This window comes from Scleropages formosus, chromosome 8, assembly GCF_900964775.1.
Source record: "Scleropages formosus chromosome 8, fSclFor1.1, whole genome shotgun sequence".
Lineage (NCBI taxonomy): Eukaryota > Metazoa > Chordata > Actinopteri > Osteoglossiformes > Osteoglossidae > Scleropages > Scleropages formosus.
In genome coordinates this window covers 3,345,699-3,360,811 of record NC_041813.1, presented here as the reverse complement: position 1 = coordinate 3,360,811, position 15,113 = coordinate 3,345,699, and the positions used below count along the sequence as shown (strand labels likewise).

At 46.3% G+C, this 15,113-nt stretch overlaps 1 protein-coding gene across 2 annotated transcripts in view; it reads left to right on the top strand.

Moving 5' to 3' along the window:
• Positions 1–821: 821 nt before the first annotated feature.
• slc35f3b (solute carrier family 35 member F3b) overlaps positions 822–15,113 on the top strand; it is a 30,164-nt gene continuing 15,872 nt past the window's right edge. Inside the window, exons 1-2 of one of the 2 annotated variants that reach the window (XM_029254172.1) lie at positions 822–1,041; positions 14,193–14,535. In XM_029254172.1, the coding sequence (XP_029110005.1) occupies positions 966–1,041; positions 14,193–14,535 (419 nt within the window). In that variant the 5' untranslated portion in view covers positions 822–965. Of the gene's footprint in view, positions 1,042–13,963; positions 14,536–15,113 lie in introns of those variants that run through there. The other variant, XM_018725032.2, reaches the window with a different exon arrangement.

Sequence of the window (15,113 nt, the reverse complement as noted above, 5' to 3'; positions counted from 1 at the left end):
TGCAGGAGTGTGATTTTGGTTTGATCCATCCGACAGCCAGGCCGGAACTTGCACCGTAGCCACCTGCTTGGCAGGCAGAAGAGTCTCAGTCATCATTCATACTTACAGTATATTAATAACCCTGTCTTTATAGTAGAGTATTTATTATTATTATTATTATTATTATTATTATTATTACTATTATCAAATAGGATAGGACAATACTTTATTAGTCCCTGCAGAGAAATTCGCACGTGACACAGCAGCTCAACATGACACATCACAACAAAGTGCAGTTACACAGACAAAACTAATATTTAAAAACATACAAAGGAAATAAGGGAAAAAATGGAAAAAAAAAAATCTCTTCATGTCATTTTTGAGGACATTAACAAGTAACAGTGTAGACATGTCTAGAACAGGACTTGTGCTTTAAATTGCTTCTGTTCCACGAAGGATACTTCTGCATGGATGCAGTAAGGGAGGCGTTCTTGCACGCGCGTTGCCCCCTGTCGTCGCCCTCGTGGCCCTGAACACCCCCCCCCCCCCCCACTCCACCCGTTGTTCTCTCCGTCCATCAGGGAGCATCACACTGAGCTCCCCGCGGGGATGCCGCACCACGAGGGGTACAGAGGGGTACAAGCAAGGGGACGTGTGTATGCGTGTGTGTGTGTGTGTGTGTGTGTGTGTTGGGGGGGTGGGAGTCTCCCCGCGCTGGAAACACGAGCGCTGCGTGACGTGGTGGAATTGCAGCAATCGCTTATGTTGGGAGTGCCCCCCCTCGCCCCCTCCCCCGGATACCGCAGAATCGAAAAGGGAGGAGGGAGGAGGACCGCGGAGCGCTCGAGCCACCGGGAGAGGAGAGGAGCGCAGAGCCGCCGCCACCGCCGCCGCCGCCGCCGCCGCTGCAGCACCTCCAGCCTCCAGCTTCAGGGATCATGATGTAGCCGAAGCGCGCCGAGCTCCGCCCTTCCGAGCTCCGCACCATGAAGAAACACTCGGCCCGGGTGGCGCCGCTGTCCGCTTGCAACAGCCCGGTGCTCACCTTGACCAAAGTGGAAGGTACTCGGCTCCGGCCCCGGGTTCGAGTGCAGGACGGAGGGCGGGGGGCGGGGGGCGGGGGGTGGGCAGCGCGGCTTTCCATCGATCGCTGATCGCTGATCAAAACACCGACATCCAACTCCTGTCACTCACTCTGTGTGTGTGTGTGTGTGTGTGTGTGTGTTGTGCGCTGTGTTGCAATACGGAGTGTTCCCGTCCCGCCGGTGGGGGGTGGGAGGTGGGCTTCTGGACATGTCGCGCGCCTCCCTGGCGGTCTTGGTGGGAGGCAGTTCTCGAACCTCATGGAACTTTAGTGTTCTCTCGAACCCCGCTCCCCATAAAGGAGATCTGCAATGGACTCGGGGATAACTGGCGCAGGTGTGTGTACCTGTACCTCACAGCTCATGTGCTCCCGTTCAAAATATACTCTATGTTGAAGTAAAGGTTCCTAAACCACATTCCAGCAGCGATGGAAGTGGGGAAGCTTCACCCCAGCGTGCCCCTGTCTTACCTGCCTTTCCTTACCTTCCGCTCCATTCCTACCATGTTTCTACCAGGTGTGCATTGGCATGTTTTACACTCAGCAGGTATTGATCATTTATTGGCAAGGTGTCCTCAATCAATCTGTCGTGATCCGTTGAGATCCGTCGCTTTGCTCGATGGCCTTCAGTAAGCAAACTGTATGTAAACAAAGCCAGGATAAGAGCCACGCTCACCTGAAAAGGATACGATCCCGTTCCCACAAGTTACACGTTGGACACGTGCCTTACGTTGTCGCTCCAGTAAGTGCTCATGTACACTGTGTTGTGTTACCTGTGCTGTCTCTCGCTGCAACAATCTGATATAAAATATTGTCAAGAGTATTTCCTTTTCCAGCCTGGTCTTAATGTCAGAAGGATGTGGGTTCAGTCCCCACCTGCTCTGCCGAGACCCCATCTTATATGGTTGTTACAGTTATTCATTTAGCTGACGCTTTTCTCCAAAGCAACTTACAATATTAAGGCATTTACAGTGATTTACCCGTTTGCACAGATGGGTAATTGTACTGGAGCAATTTCATGGTAAGTACCTTGCTCAAGAGTACTACAGCTGGAGATCGAACCAGCAACCTTTGGAGCCAAACGCAGTAGCTCTAACCACTACAGCACCAGCTGTCCCTCTGTTAAGGCATAGGATCTCCAAATGAGAAGACTGGGGTTTGGAACAAGTTCTTTGCCACCCCCCATCACCCCCCACTCCCACACACCTCAGCAGGTGAAATGATTCATGCAGGGGAGGCTGCGCCTGCCTTCGGTGCAGCTCTGTCACCCCCTCCCCCCCTCGCTTGCACCCAACCTTCGCCTCATCGGAGAACGATGCTCGGCTAAATTCGTTAAAGAGGCGACTCCCTCGCGAGCCAGAGCAGCGTCGCTTCCCCCGACGCCGTTTAAGACGTTCGGGGTTCCGTTTATTTGGCAACAGAACATAGCTGCTCATGTGCCTGTTATGTAACAACTTCATAAATGCTACATAACGCCTTTAATGGGCCTCCAGAAAAAGAACGTGATCCATCTAAGATATCGCAGCTCAGAACATATATTGACTTGATCTGTTTTACAAAGTTCTGCTGCGGGTGTTCTGCTGACCGCGTGAAAAATCGGACACTTCCCGTCTGGCCGTCTGCGGTTTGCGGTTCGGCGGCTGGTCTGCGGGATCCCGGTGTGAAGAAAGTTCCTGTAGACACAGAGGCTGGGGGGTGTGTTCTGGGTGATTCATGGTTCCCCGGTGACAGATGGGGTTTCTCGCTGGCAGAAACACACATTGCGCGTCTTCCTCCGCCGCCATCTCTCATACGCATCCCCCCCATCCCGCGTGGTGGGTGTCCCGACCAAGCGGTCTGTGTATAATGAATGTGAATTGCATTGGATTGCCAGGGTGCGTCCCCTTCACGGCCGAGGGAAGCCGCACAGCCCTGTTCCTCTGCTCAGCCCAGGCAGATGGGGGTGTCCCCCGCGCACAGATTGCTGGTGATTGTAAAAGCGTGAGGAGAATAACCTTCCTCATTTTCTCATTGCTTTTTTTTCCTCTGGGTTGCGCTGCACTGGGATCAGTTCTGTGCGTTTAGCTGACTCAGTCTGACCGCCGAAAAAAACACCCTCGAAGGCATCTCATGGATTTGTTCAAAAGCTCTCCACATGTATTTAACTCTGTAATTTCTCCCTGCTCCTCCTCCCTTTCGATGGCTGTGACAAGACCTGGGAGCCATGAAAGTGGATGCTGCCACAGAGCTCCACTGTTTCTCTGTTTATTTCATTGTGTGTTTCAAAACACCGTGTACTTAGTGTTTAAAGCTCTTTAAACATTTCATGCGGTCCCCGGGAGAGCAATCGGATTTCACTGGCCGTCGATGCCAGACCTCAAGTGGTAGCTCTGATAGTTTTTCCCAGTCTAGCTTCATCTAGTTCACACAACAGCTCAGCTGCATGTTGAGGTCAGGGGTGGCACAGTGAGCTGTCTCCCAACATCTGGGTGGTGCGAGAGGATGTGGGTTCGATACCCGCTCAGTCTCTGTGGGTTTCCTCCAGGTGCTCTGGTTTCCTCCCACAGTCCAAAGACTTGCTGCTCAGGTTCACCCATAGTGTGTGAGTGAGTGACAGAGAGAGTGTGTTCTACTGATGTATGGATGAGTGACCCAGTGTAAGTAAGTGTATCTAGCAGTGTAAGTCACTGTGGTGAATAAGGTATGTGGGCTCATAACACTACATAGAGTTCATTGGAAGTTGTTTTGGACAAAAGTGGCTGCTGAATAAATAAACGTAATGAGGTAAACCCTGAAATTGGGGTTTTATTCCTACCATAGACTATACTAGCATTCTAAAGCAGAGGATGTGACACTAAAGGACTCGGGGATACATGGGCACATATGCAGAATACGACAAATGTAATATAGGAAACAGCTGGACTAAAGGGTCATCCAACCACTATGAATATAGGAGAACTACACTAGAATTGTGTTTATTCAGAGATTCTACTTTTCTTTGTAGAATTTGTTAGAATTCTCACCAGGGAAACACAGATTTATATGAAATTGTTTCACAGGTCACATTCAGGACGTGCCAGTTGCTCGCTGACAGTTTGTTAAACTGAAACCCACTGTCCGCTGAAAGCTGTCACCATTGTAAAATGCATTTTTACTCTTTTAAAAATTGATTCTGCAGTCTCATTATGCATGTATAAATATGTACATAAGAGTAAATAAATCAGGAAATATTCGAGCCACTTAATATCTGGTTAGTGAGATCACTCATTCTGTATTTTTCATTGTAGCTCATTAATTGCAGTGCAGTGCTTATGATATGCAGTGCCATTAATGGGATTGTATTGTTCAGTGGATATTCCACACAAGGAGAAAACAAGGGAATGGAAATCATTTCAACGGGAAAAAATAAAATGTTTAAGACAGAACAGTAATATTTTACGTTTACTCTTAATGGTGACGTAGTATGTCTAGAGTCTTCAGGCATGTTTTTTGTTTGAAACTGTAAGTTGACACTACACCATGCTTAATTATGTTTTGCAAAATATGCTTCCCAATATGCCCTAAAAAGTGGACCATATAGAGGGGAAAAAGGAAAAGTTTGCATGGGAATCACTCCAAGTGCATTTGTACTTGTGGCAGTACCTCATATATCAATTCAACTGGGAGTGTACAGCCAATATTTAAAATATTGATCTACAGAAAACTTCTAGGACTCCCGCCAGTTGTTTAGTTGGCGTGTCACCAGGGGGGCAGTGGGTGGTGGCGGCAGGGAGGATGTCAATAAATAATCTGTCAGTCTCCAGTCCTGTCTGTGACGTAAGCCACTTTGTTGAGTCACTGAGCACTGTGACTTGGGTTTGGTGTGTGTTGTGATGCCTTATGCCTTTGGCAGTCTTTCCATCACATGGAAGACTCTAGAACTTGCAGTGTGGCAGACTACGAGCTCCAACTCTGAACACTGTGACTGACTGAAACTTCACTATTGCGTAACAGTGAGAAAGAGAAAGAAAAAGATGTGAGATGAGACGGTAGGGTGGAATACAGGATGGCCATTATTCTGATGGTAGAATAGTGCTGTAGGATGCAGGATGTATCATTCTCCAGGGTTCACTGATGATGGTGGGATATAGGATTTGATAGGATAGGACAGAGTAGACTAGAGTCAGGAAGGGCAGGATAGCATACGATAGGATAGAGTAGGATAGGACGGGATGGGATAGGATAGGGTAAGGTAGGGTAGGGTAGGGTAGGGTAGGGTAGGGTAGAGTAAGGTAGGGTAGGGTAAGGTCACAAGACACTTCTCAGTGCTCTTCAGTGATGAGGGACTAAAAGGCCCTCAAGTGGCACTATGGAGCCCAGTGGCTGTTTTTATGAAGGATCCCCAAAAGCCCCTCTTTGTACACAGTAGTTGAATAATCCAGTGGCTAAAGAAACTCATGGCTCGCTCAATGACTTCCTGGAGGGGATGTGAGCTGTTGTCCATAACAGACACTAACTTCCTCTTCATCCTAATGTGAGACCAGTCTAGCTCGTTGATGATACGGACACTGAGATACTTATGGGACTGAACAATCTCCACTTCGGTACCCCCAGGCAGCCAGGTGCAATAGCTTCTCTGACACAGTGTAAATCCATCACCAGCTACTTTGTCTGGATGGATAGAGCATTCTCCTCAGGCTAGAATGGTACAAGGAGACATAAGATGGATCCTTCTCCTGGGGTTAAAATGTTATGGATGAATGTACAATAGATTTAGTCCCTTGAAGGGCAATTGTACGGTGGGATATAGAATACATAATTCTTTCAGGGCTGGAATGTTATGGTGGGCTATAGGATGCATAATCTTTAAGGGATGGAATACTGTGGTGGGATATAGGATAGCTTATTGTCCAGGGAGTATAATGGTATGGTGAGATGTGCATTTGCATTTGCATTTATCCATTTGGCAGATGCTTATTGGAGGTGTAATTTTTCGGGTGGTGTAATGGTGTGGTGGCCTATGAAATAGGTCATTCCCCATGGATTGGGGTAATATGTTAAGGTGTAGGAATGGAGGATTCCTGTTTTTCTTTGTTATTCCACTGTCCTGTGTAGAATACCTTTAGCTGTGTGGAAATGCCCCTAATGGCCACGTAGATTCCTTTTATTTACATTCCGTTGTGTGTTTTTCATCACAGGTCTCCTGATCAGCTCGTGTTGTCATGTTGACTGACAGGTCGGAGTAAACCGCCCTCACAGCTGAGTCCCAGCTCCCCGTTTCATGCCCAGGAGAATAGCAAACAAACCGTCTGCCTACTCAACAAGAACCTAACCGTACGACTACACATTTTAAATTATGTTTGGTTTGGAAATTTTAAGCGTATTCTCGTGTGACCGTCTGGAACATGATTGGAGTAATTTCGGGATCCCGCTTGATGGATAGATGTAGCGTAAATACAGCATTCCCTTTTGCTGCTTCTTTTTCACAATGCCACAAAGAGCCATCACTTTGTCATTATAGTGTAAGAGGTCAAATGTTTTTTGTTGTGTCATACACCTGAGAACTAGTGCTGGGTGTCTTTATTTCATGGTAGGAATGCAGTGACACTTTCTGGCTTTTACATTGATTCATTTAGCTGACACTTTTCTCTAAAGCAACAGTTATAATTATTTACATAGCATGGTATTCCCCCCCCCCACCGGAGCAATTCCAGGGTAAAGATCTTGGTCAAGGGTACTACAGCTGGAGGTGGGGATTGAAGCTGCGACCTTTGGGTCCAAAGGCAGTAGCGCTGACCACTACGCTACCAGCTGTCCTGTATTACTTTTTTTTTTTATATATATTATTGGCTAAGATTGTTACCCTTCATAATGATTTCTTCCTGTTTGTGTTTGAGCAAAATATATTATGCATATGAGAAAGTCTTAAAAGCGATGGGGTATAAATCCGTTTATGGATGTCGGAGCTAAGCCATCACATGCAGGAGAAACTAGAGGATTGTGTCACATGGCAGGGATCAAAAAGCTCAGGTACTTTCCCCAGATGCGGCTGCTTCATGCAGATGCGATGTTTCCCCATCGCCGGTTGAAAGGCGCAAGTTGTCACTTACAATTGAGAGACGGGAGGAGAGTTGGCGGGAGTTGGAGGCGGATGTTTTCGTGGCTTCTTTCTGTAACTGCGTGCAGTGATCTGCCTGTCTGGTTTTGTCGAAACAAGCAGGCAGTTCAATTCTTCGCGTGCTCTGGTCGAGCTCCACGAGATGGAACGAGGCCGACAGCCGATGGGATTGGCTAGTGGGTCGGCGGGAGGTCTGCACTGCGGAGGCTTGCCACGGAAGGAGAAGCGGGGGGGCGTAGCAGACATGGAGCGAGGAAGCCGCAGGAGATCAGCAGGAAGGGCGGATTTTCATGCCAGACACTTTACAATATGAAATGCAGGCCGATATGCTTTTAGTGCTGTAGTTATGAAATAATAATCAATACAAATCAACCATTCCAGTAACTTCATGTCACCCATTTGTGCTCGGTCCTGTATAGATGTGTCATATTCCTGGATTTTGTCTTAGATTTTTCTAGGTCTGGGCATGAGAACTAAACCAAGTCTCCTTTTCCAAGTCTAGACATAGTGGAGAACTGTGATTTTTTGGCTCCTCATGTCTACAAAGATATGTTTACTAGGGTAAATCGTATCAGAAGTCAGCATTTTTAGTAGAAGAATTTCGGGACAGCCGCAACTAAAGAGAAACAGGCGCAACGTGAAGTCCAGGCTAGTGTAGCGTAGTTTTATTATCCTGTATTAATCATCACCTGGCTGCAGCAGCAAGAAGGCACCTCCAGAGTAACTTCATGTTGAAAACGTCACCTGTAAAATCAGAATGTATGTAACTAAGACCATCTGTTGAAGGAGTCATTTTGTGGGAATCAATTTTGATGGAATAAGATGTGAGAGGTTTTACACTTACCAGGGCAATGGCTTCCGCATTAGAACAGCTGAAGTGTTTCATTCAGACTTGAGTGGCGAACAAGAGTACAAATTAAGTTTATAAGGATTATATGAATAGCATTGTAGTGTACTGTTCTATACTGTAATTCATCTCACTTCTTTTCCATGCGTGAGGACCGCTACCACTCATAAAGATATTTCTCACATGTGGTGCATCCCACAGAGAGACATAATGTATCGTAGTCTTAATGGGATCACATACTGCTTAAGGGCCCTATAAAAACTATCTAGCGTGGTCATTCGCCATCCATGCATTAACACTCAAACAGAAGATACTCATCCATTCAGTATAAACTGAGGTTTGTTGAAGTTCTTCACCGTATTTTCCTCCGGATCCCTGGATCGATCGGTCCATCAGCTGTCGTTAAGACAACGCCGATCACAACACGATCTCCGTTCGTCCCTTCTCCTTGCTTTTCTCCTCCGCAGACGGCCTTCCCATCTGACGAGATCGAGTTCCCATCTCCTTGGAGGTCATCCAGGTGGTTGTTTTCGTTCTCTTGGGTACCACTCAGCCAGGAGTGTGATCCATTGGTTGTCCGCTATCCGCGCTACGTGTCCTGCCCGTCTCATCTTTTTCCTTCTGTGTTCTGCCACAACGTCCTTTACTTCGCCGCTTTACCTCGGTGCTTTGTTGGCTACATGGTCTAGGCGTGTCACGCTGACCATTCTGCCTTCCATCGCCCTTTCGACAACCTTTGCTCCTCTTTTTTGTTAATGCCCATGTTTCACTGCTATTTTCCACTGACAATTTTCATACCTCTTATGCTCATACAAGTGGTCGCATGGTTCAGCACAGACAATCAGCATCTCCAGTTGTTCATGTTACATTTCCTAAGTTTTTAAAAGCAACATTTTGGGAGGGAAGTATTGGAGAGACGCCCCCAGCTCATGGCCTGTTGATTTTTGTACAGGGTATGTAAACACTCGCTAACCTTCATGCTCCCGGACGCTCTTCTGTCAGCAGCAGGCCTCCACCTCACCTCCATTTCTCTTCCGCCCAAAGGTGCGCCTGTGAGGGAGGCTCAAATAAGTACACTAAGCACCGGCTGAAATGCAGTCGCAGTCTAGTACTTTCAGCTTCTAAGAGGATGTAGGTTCGAACCCCTCTCAGTCTGTGTGGAGCTTGCTTGTTCTTCCTGTGGGTTTCCTCCGGGTGCTCTGGTTTCCTCCCACAGTCCAAAGACATGCTGTTCAGGTTCACCCATAGTGTGTGAGTGACAGAGAGAGAGTGTGTGTTCCACTGATGTGTGGATGAGTGACCCAGTGTAACTAGTGTATCTAGCAGTGTAAGTTACTCCGGTGAATAAAGTGTGTGGGTTGATAATACTACACAGAGTTCATTGGAAGTTGCTTTGGAGAAAAGTGTCTGCTAAATAAATAATTGTAATCATCCAGACTTGTTCATAATTCAGCAGATGTTGTTTTGTCTAAACATATTGCATGGTTCGGAGGCCATAGGAAAAGCCCCACTGTGTCATTTATGGTTATGATAGAAATTGCCGGATAGCTGAGCTGTTGGATCATCTAAAAAAGAAGGTTGGCAACACATTTACTAGTAAAGGTGGTTGATTTTCTTGTAGAACTCGGGGGTGGAACTGATGTACTGTATGTAGATTTTTGGAAAATAAAGTGAGTTGAGGACGGTGACAAAAGGCTTTTGTCACCGTGGGGTCCCAGGAGCCACACCAGGCTTCGCTCCAGCTCCTTTGGACTGAAAGCGCTCGGCTGACGCCGCTCCTCAATCTGCCGCCGATTGGCGCAGTCGACCGCTGCGTTTGGAAGATTAAACTCGCTGCAGCGTGAAGCAGTGGCCAGGGCGACGGCTTCGCCACGGCGGCCTGCGAGGAACACGCTGTGCCAGCAAGAGTGACCTTGGGTTCGAGTCGCCAAACTCTCATCGCCGCAACGGACGCCCGGCTCCCCCTTGCATGTGTGCTTTCTGTTCGCGACGAATCGTTTTGTTTAGTCAGCAGTCGCCGGTACAGCTCGCACCCAGACAATGAAACCCCGTGTTTGAGAATAAACAATAAATCTCAGCGTGCAAACAAAAGCTTCCACGCTTGCCAAGCTAAATTTTAAGGAATCGATTTCAGTGATGCTAAATTCTTGGCTCCCGGCTTTTCTCGCCGTAGACTGCCAAGGATGAAAATTACGGACAGTAAACTGCAGGCAGCTTTAGCTCAGCTCTTTTTCATCGAGGATCTGAAAGCTCTTTTGGAATGATAAGAGTTGGCTCTCAACCGCCATTAGTGTAGCTTGCAATGACTTGACTTTGTGGATGAAACCGTAAACCAAGCATAGCACCGGGATCTCTAATCGAAAGGGGACAGTGGAGATGGGTGCAGTTCCCGAATCGCTGATCATCTCCAAAAAGTCCCGGCTTGTGCTATGTCTTATATATAGACCAGGTCTGTGCAGTGAACCGCTGGTCCAGGGACGGGACTAGAGAGACTATAAGCAAGATTTTTCATCACACATATTACATAGAGTGCTGCTTGGAAGCATGCAAACCCCTCGCGTCCCTTCGTTTTACCATAAAATCGCTTTTTAATCAGAACCAGTCTCTGTCATCTGACATAGTAGGTGTGTTTATTTTAAGGTTTAAGATTTTTCATTTTTTACATTTAATCTTCTATACAAGAATAATTATTATTGTATAAATTATTAAAATAAATGTATAAAATAGTGTATATAATAGTATATATAGTTATATAAAATAGTGTATACATGCATAAAAGTCATTATAATGACCATCCCTGTGTCACGCCCCCTTCACCGCAACGAGGGACACCTGCGGCGGATCAGGGAGCGACCACATAAAAGGACTCTCCAGAGCACACACAGATGCGGAACCTTGTTCAGCATTCTCTCTCTTGCTTACGGAACCTACCTGCGCTCTCCCATCTTCCCTGATTCCTCATCCTCATCCTCATCCTCATCCTCGACCTTCTCTCTCTCCGTCCTTGTTTCCCCGACCCTTCTCCTGAATCGGCTCGACTCTCTGACTATACGACTCTCTGCTTGTCTTTGGATTACGTCTCTTGGATTCTCCCTTGGATTTCGTCAGCACATCGGTGACCCTTTGCCTGTTTCTTGACTGTCTTCCGGCTTAACCCTCGAAAACCCCCTGATACCCTGTAGGGTTCACATACTTTGCAGCAGCGGCACCGTGACTCCTGTGACTGACAGTGCACCACGCTTCTCTTTCACGGCCGGACACATTTGCAGAGGAGCCTTTCGTGACGCACTTTGTGACGCCGCTGTGTTTTGCTCCTGTTTGCTCAGCAGTGACAACGGGGGTGGATTCACTTGACCTGTATGTTTCGCAGGTGGAACAATATCAGTGGCACAAGGGAGCACGTCAGAGGGTCGACTTAGCACTGCCAAAAAGTTGCACATTATTTTGGCGGTCGACTTATCCGGCAAATATCGGCCTAAACCCGCTGTATATTGCACCTCTGATTTTTGGGGGTCGATTTATATGCTGGCATACACTACACATTTAGTCGGAATCGGTACTTTTTTACTAACTCCGACTCCAGCAACCCAATAATTGCTTCCAACTCCACGACTCCGACTCCACAGCACCGGCAGTGTGTTTTTTAACTCAAACCAGGGACATAAAGAGCAGTTTGTGCTCCATATCAGATTTGTTTGTCGCAGGCTGTGAAATTATGGGGCTTCTCTGTGTTTGTGCTATGAGTGCCTGAGAAAGATTGTGCTCACTGCTCCCTTGCTTTCGTGCTTATTGTGGGTATGACCTGTATAACTCTTTCTGTACGATTATATTTGCCGACCTTCTCACGTTTTTATTCTTTGATACGAGATTGAACGAATGTGCGAGGACACGACTGTGTGATTGTATAGATACTCTTCCACTAAAGACCACGTTTACATGCCTAAAAAAAAAAAGACATTTCTCCCTTGGATTTTTAGGGCATTTATCTATAATTGAACAATTATAGTGGTTAACGTTGGGTAATTACTATGTAGTTCTTGTTTAATTGTGTTTGTTTTTATAGACCCTCAGAGAGGATCTGGAATCTGCAGGTCAGCAAAGTCGCCTCTTATTTCATCATATCATCGTTTGCATTTTTCCCCAAACCAGATCACGAGCGTTGCCCGTGTAGCTGGACATTTTACCGGGGCACTTCATCTTACTCAACAGTAAAACATGATGGTCCCTCCTGTGATTTGAAAAATGAACCCTTAGGTTACACGTCTATGCCTGTTTTGACAATGCTTTACAATACAATATAGATCCATACAGAATAGATTACAGTATAGAATATAGCATATATAATAAAGTAGAAAAGGGAGCCCACTTGGGCAGCTGGTAGTATTGTGGTAAGCACTACTGCCTTTATATCAAAGGCTGCAGGTTCAAACCCCATCTTTAGTGGTAGTACCCTTGAGCAAGGTACTTGCCCTATGTTGCTCCAGCATAAGTATGCAGCTGCATAAGTGGATAAGTAATTGTTAGTTGCTTTGGAGGAAAACATCAGCAAAATAAATGCAAATAAAATGATCTCCTTTCATTTTTGGATTTTTTTTTTTTTTTTTCCTGGCCAAGTTTAAAAGCATTGATATGGTAACATTGATTTCCATACTCAACATTGCTTCACCTTATTTGCTTAGCGAATGCCTGAATCCGGAGTTATTGAAATAAAGTACAACATTATAGTTGTTTAAACAATGGGATACATTCCGAAGCATTTCACATATTCTCTCCCTTTCAAGTATGCAGCGCAACGCCTGTATAACCCATTGGTTCCTCGTCTTGCAGCCTTTTTAGAGATCCTGATGTCGTAAAGCTGTAGGAGCAAAGCACTGAATTTTAATCAGATTTTTGCCTGTACAAATCCCAGGAAAAATGCCGTAATTTCGAGATGGGTAAATTGATCGATTGTATACAACACAAATTGCTTTTGTTAAATGTGTCTGCTGCGCGACAAAAGCAAACGCAAAAAACAAAGCTGTCATAATACATCAGCATCAACGTTCAGTAGGGTTTTAAGTATTAATTAGGTTTTCCATTTAGACCAGTGTGGTTTGCATCATCCCTTACTTAGCGGCTATGTGCAAAGTACATTCGTTTAAAAATATTTTTGGTTGTGCATCATAATTTTGATTGAGATAAGAGCCTGCGATCTGATATAAAGAAGTGTATTTGTAGTTCTGTCCTGGAAAGCAGATCTGCCGATAAGGCTTGGCCTCTTTAAGTGAGTCTTTTTATAACCGTGCGAGCTAGAAGCAGCGTGTGCCGCCTTTGAAAGACTCCTGGCTTCCCGATAATGCATTCTCAAGAGGTTCCCGCCGTGCCACTCTTTACCAGATTTTTTTATTGTACAGCCTGACTGATTACATTACAGCTCAATTAAACCATCAATGTGCTATTTTTGTCCCAAGAGTAAAAGAGGTGCATGTTAATGGTAATGTACGTAATGTACACTATGTATTTGGGTTCACGTACATGCCGTACGTACACACCATCTGAAAGTGCAGAGCCTGGATTTTTAATGGATTCGGGTCACACTGGTGGTACCATGCCGAAGTACCCAGAGGGCACGCAGACTGTTATTCGGCGTTTACTCTGAATGAAGAGCCGTCGGACTGACTGCTTGAGTGACTAGCCGATGACTGGCTGATGCTGTGATGACTGTGTTGCGATGATTAATTTCAAATTGTCTCCTCTGTGTTTTTTTTTTACTTTGAGAACAACTGCTTAGGTTATTAACCGATTTTCCATTACGTTTACAGTGAGTTCTTAAAATTAGAGTAAAATTATACAAGCGTCTCAGCGTGGTGGTACCGTATACAGTATATGTATAAGATGGCTAAATATGTGGCATATTTTTAACATGTATCTGTATATGTATTATATTGAGGAACCGGCCTGTTTATGGAAGTATGTATCAGTTAGAGTGTTATTATGGGAATCTGATTGTACAATCAGCTGTATCTCATTCAGTATGTATGTGAGTGTATATTGCATTAGAGTTTGTGTGCGTTTAAGTGTTTTGTTTGTGGGGTTATCTCATTTGTTGGACTTTTTCTGCTCTTCGTGTTTGTACTGTAAGTGCTTACCTTTCTCTGTGTGTGTATGCATGTGTGTGCACGTTCACAGAAAGCGCTCGCACTCCCGCGTCTCTCTGTCTGTCCCTCCAGGAGAAGACCGACCCAGGGACAGCGCAGCGGGCACGGCGGATGGCCAGGCGGTAGGGGGCGGAGCCGGGTGCGAGGTCGGGAGTGGCCGGCGAAGGCTCCGCTGCTGCTTGAGAGTCACGGCCGTCCAGGTGCGCAAGGCCCTGTGGGGCGTCGTCATGGTGATATGCGTCTGCTCCTCCTGGGCGGGCTCCACCCAGCTGGCCAAGCTGACCTTCAAACAATTTGACGCACCCTTCACCCTCACCTGGTTTGCCACCACCTGGAATTGCCTCTTCTTCCCCCTCTACTACGTGGGACACCTGTGCAAGAGCCCGGAGCGGCAGGGCCCAAAGCAGAGGGTCAGGTGAGACAGCACCGCACCTCTGCTCTAGATGCCTTCACCCCAGCTTCCCGCTGATTAGCCGCAAGAGTTGTGCTTTTTCACAACACCACGCAATAAATTAATAATGCATCCCATTGAATCAGCGCAGACTCTGGCGAGTCGGCATGGTGCCACAATTAGTAGCGTTGCTGTCTGACAGGATGTGGGTTCAATCCCCATTCAGTCTGTGTGGCGTTTGCATGTTCTCCCCATGTCTGTGTGGGTTTCCTCAGGGTGCTCTGGTTTCCTCCCACACTCCAAAGACATGCTGTTCAGGTTCAACCATAGTGTGTGAGTGACAGAGAGAGTGTGTTTGTTCCACTGATGTATGGATGAGTGACCTAGTGTAAGTAGTGTATATAGCAGTGTAAGTCACCGCGGTGAATAAGGTGTGTGGGCTGGTAACACTACATAGAGTTCGTTGGAAGTCGCTTTGGAGAAAAGCGTCTGCTAAGTAAATAAAAGTAGATGTAAACTTCTACAGAAGCTACTGGATTCTGTTTACTTAAGAAGCAAGTGTTGGTTATACAGATGGAATCATTCTCACAGGTGGTTCCACT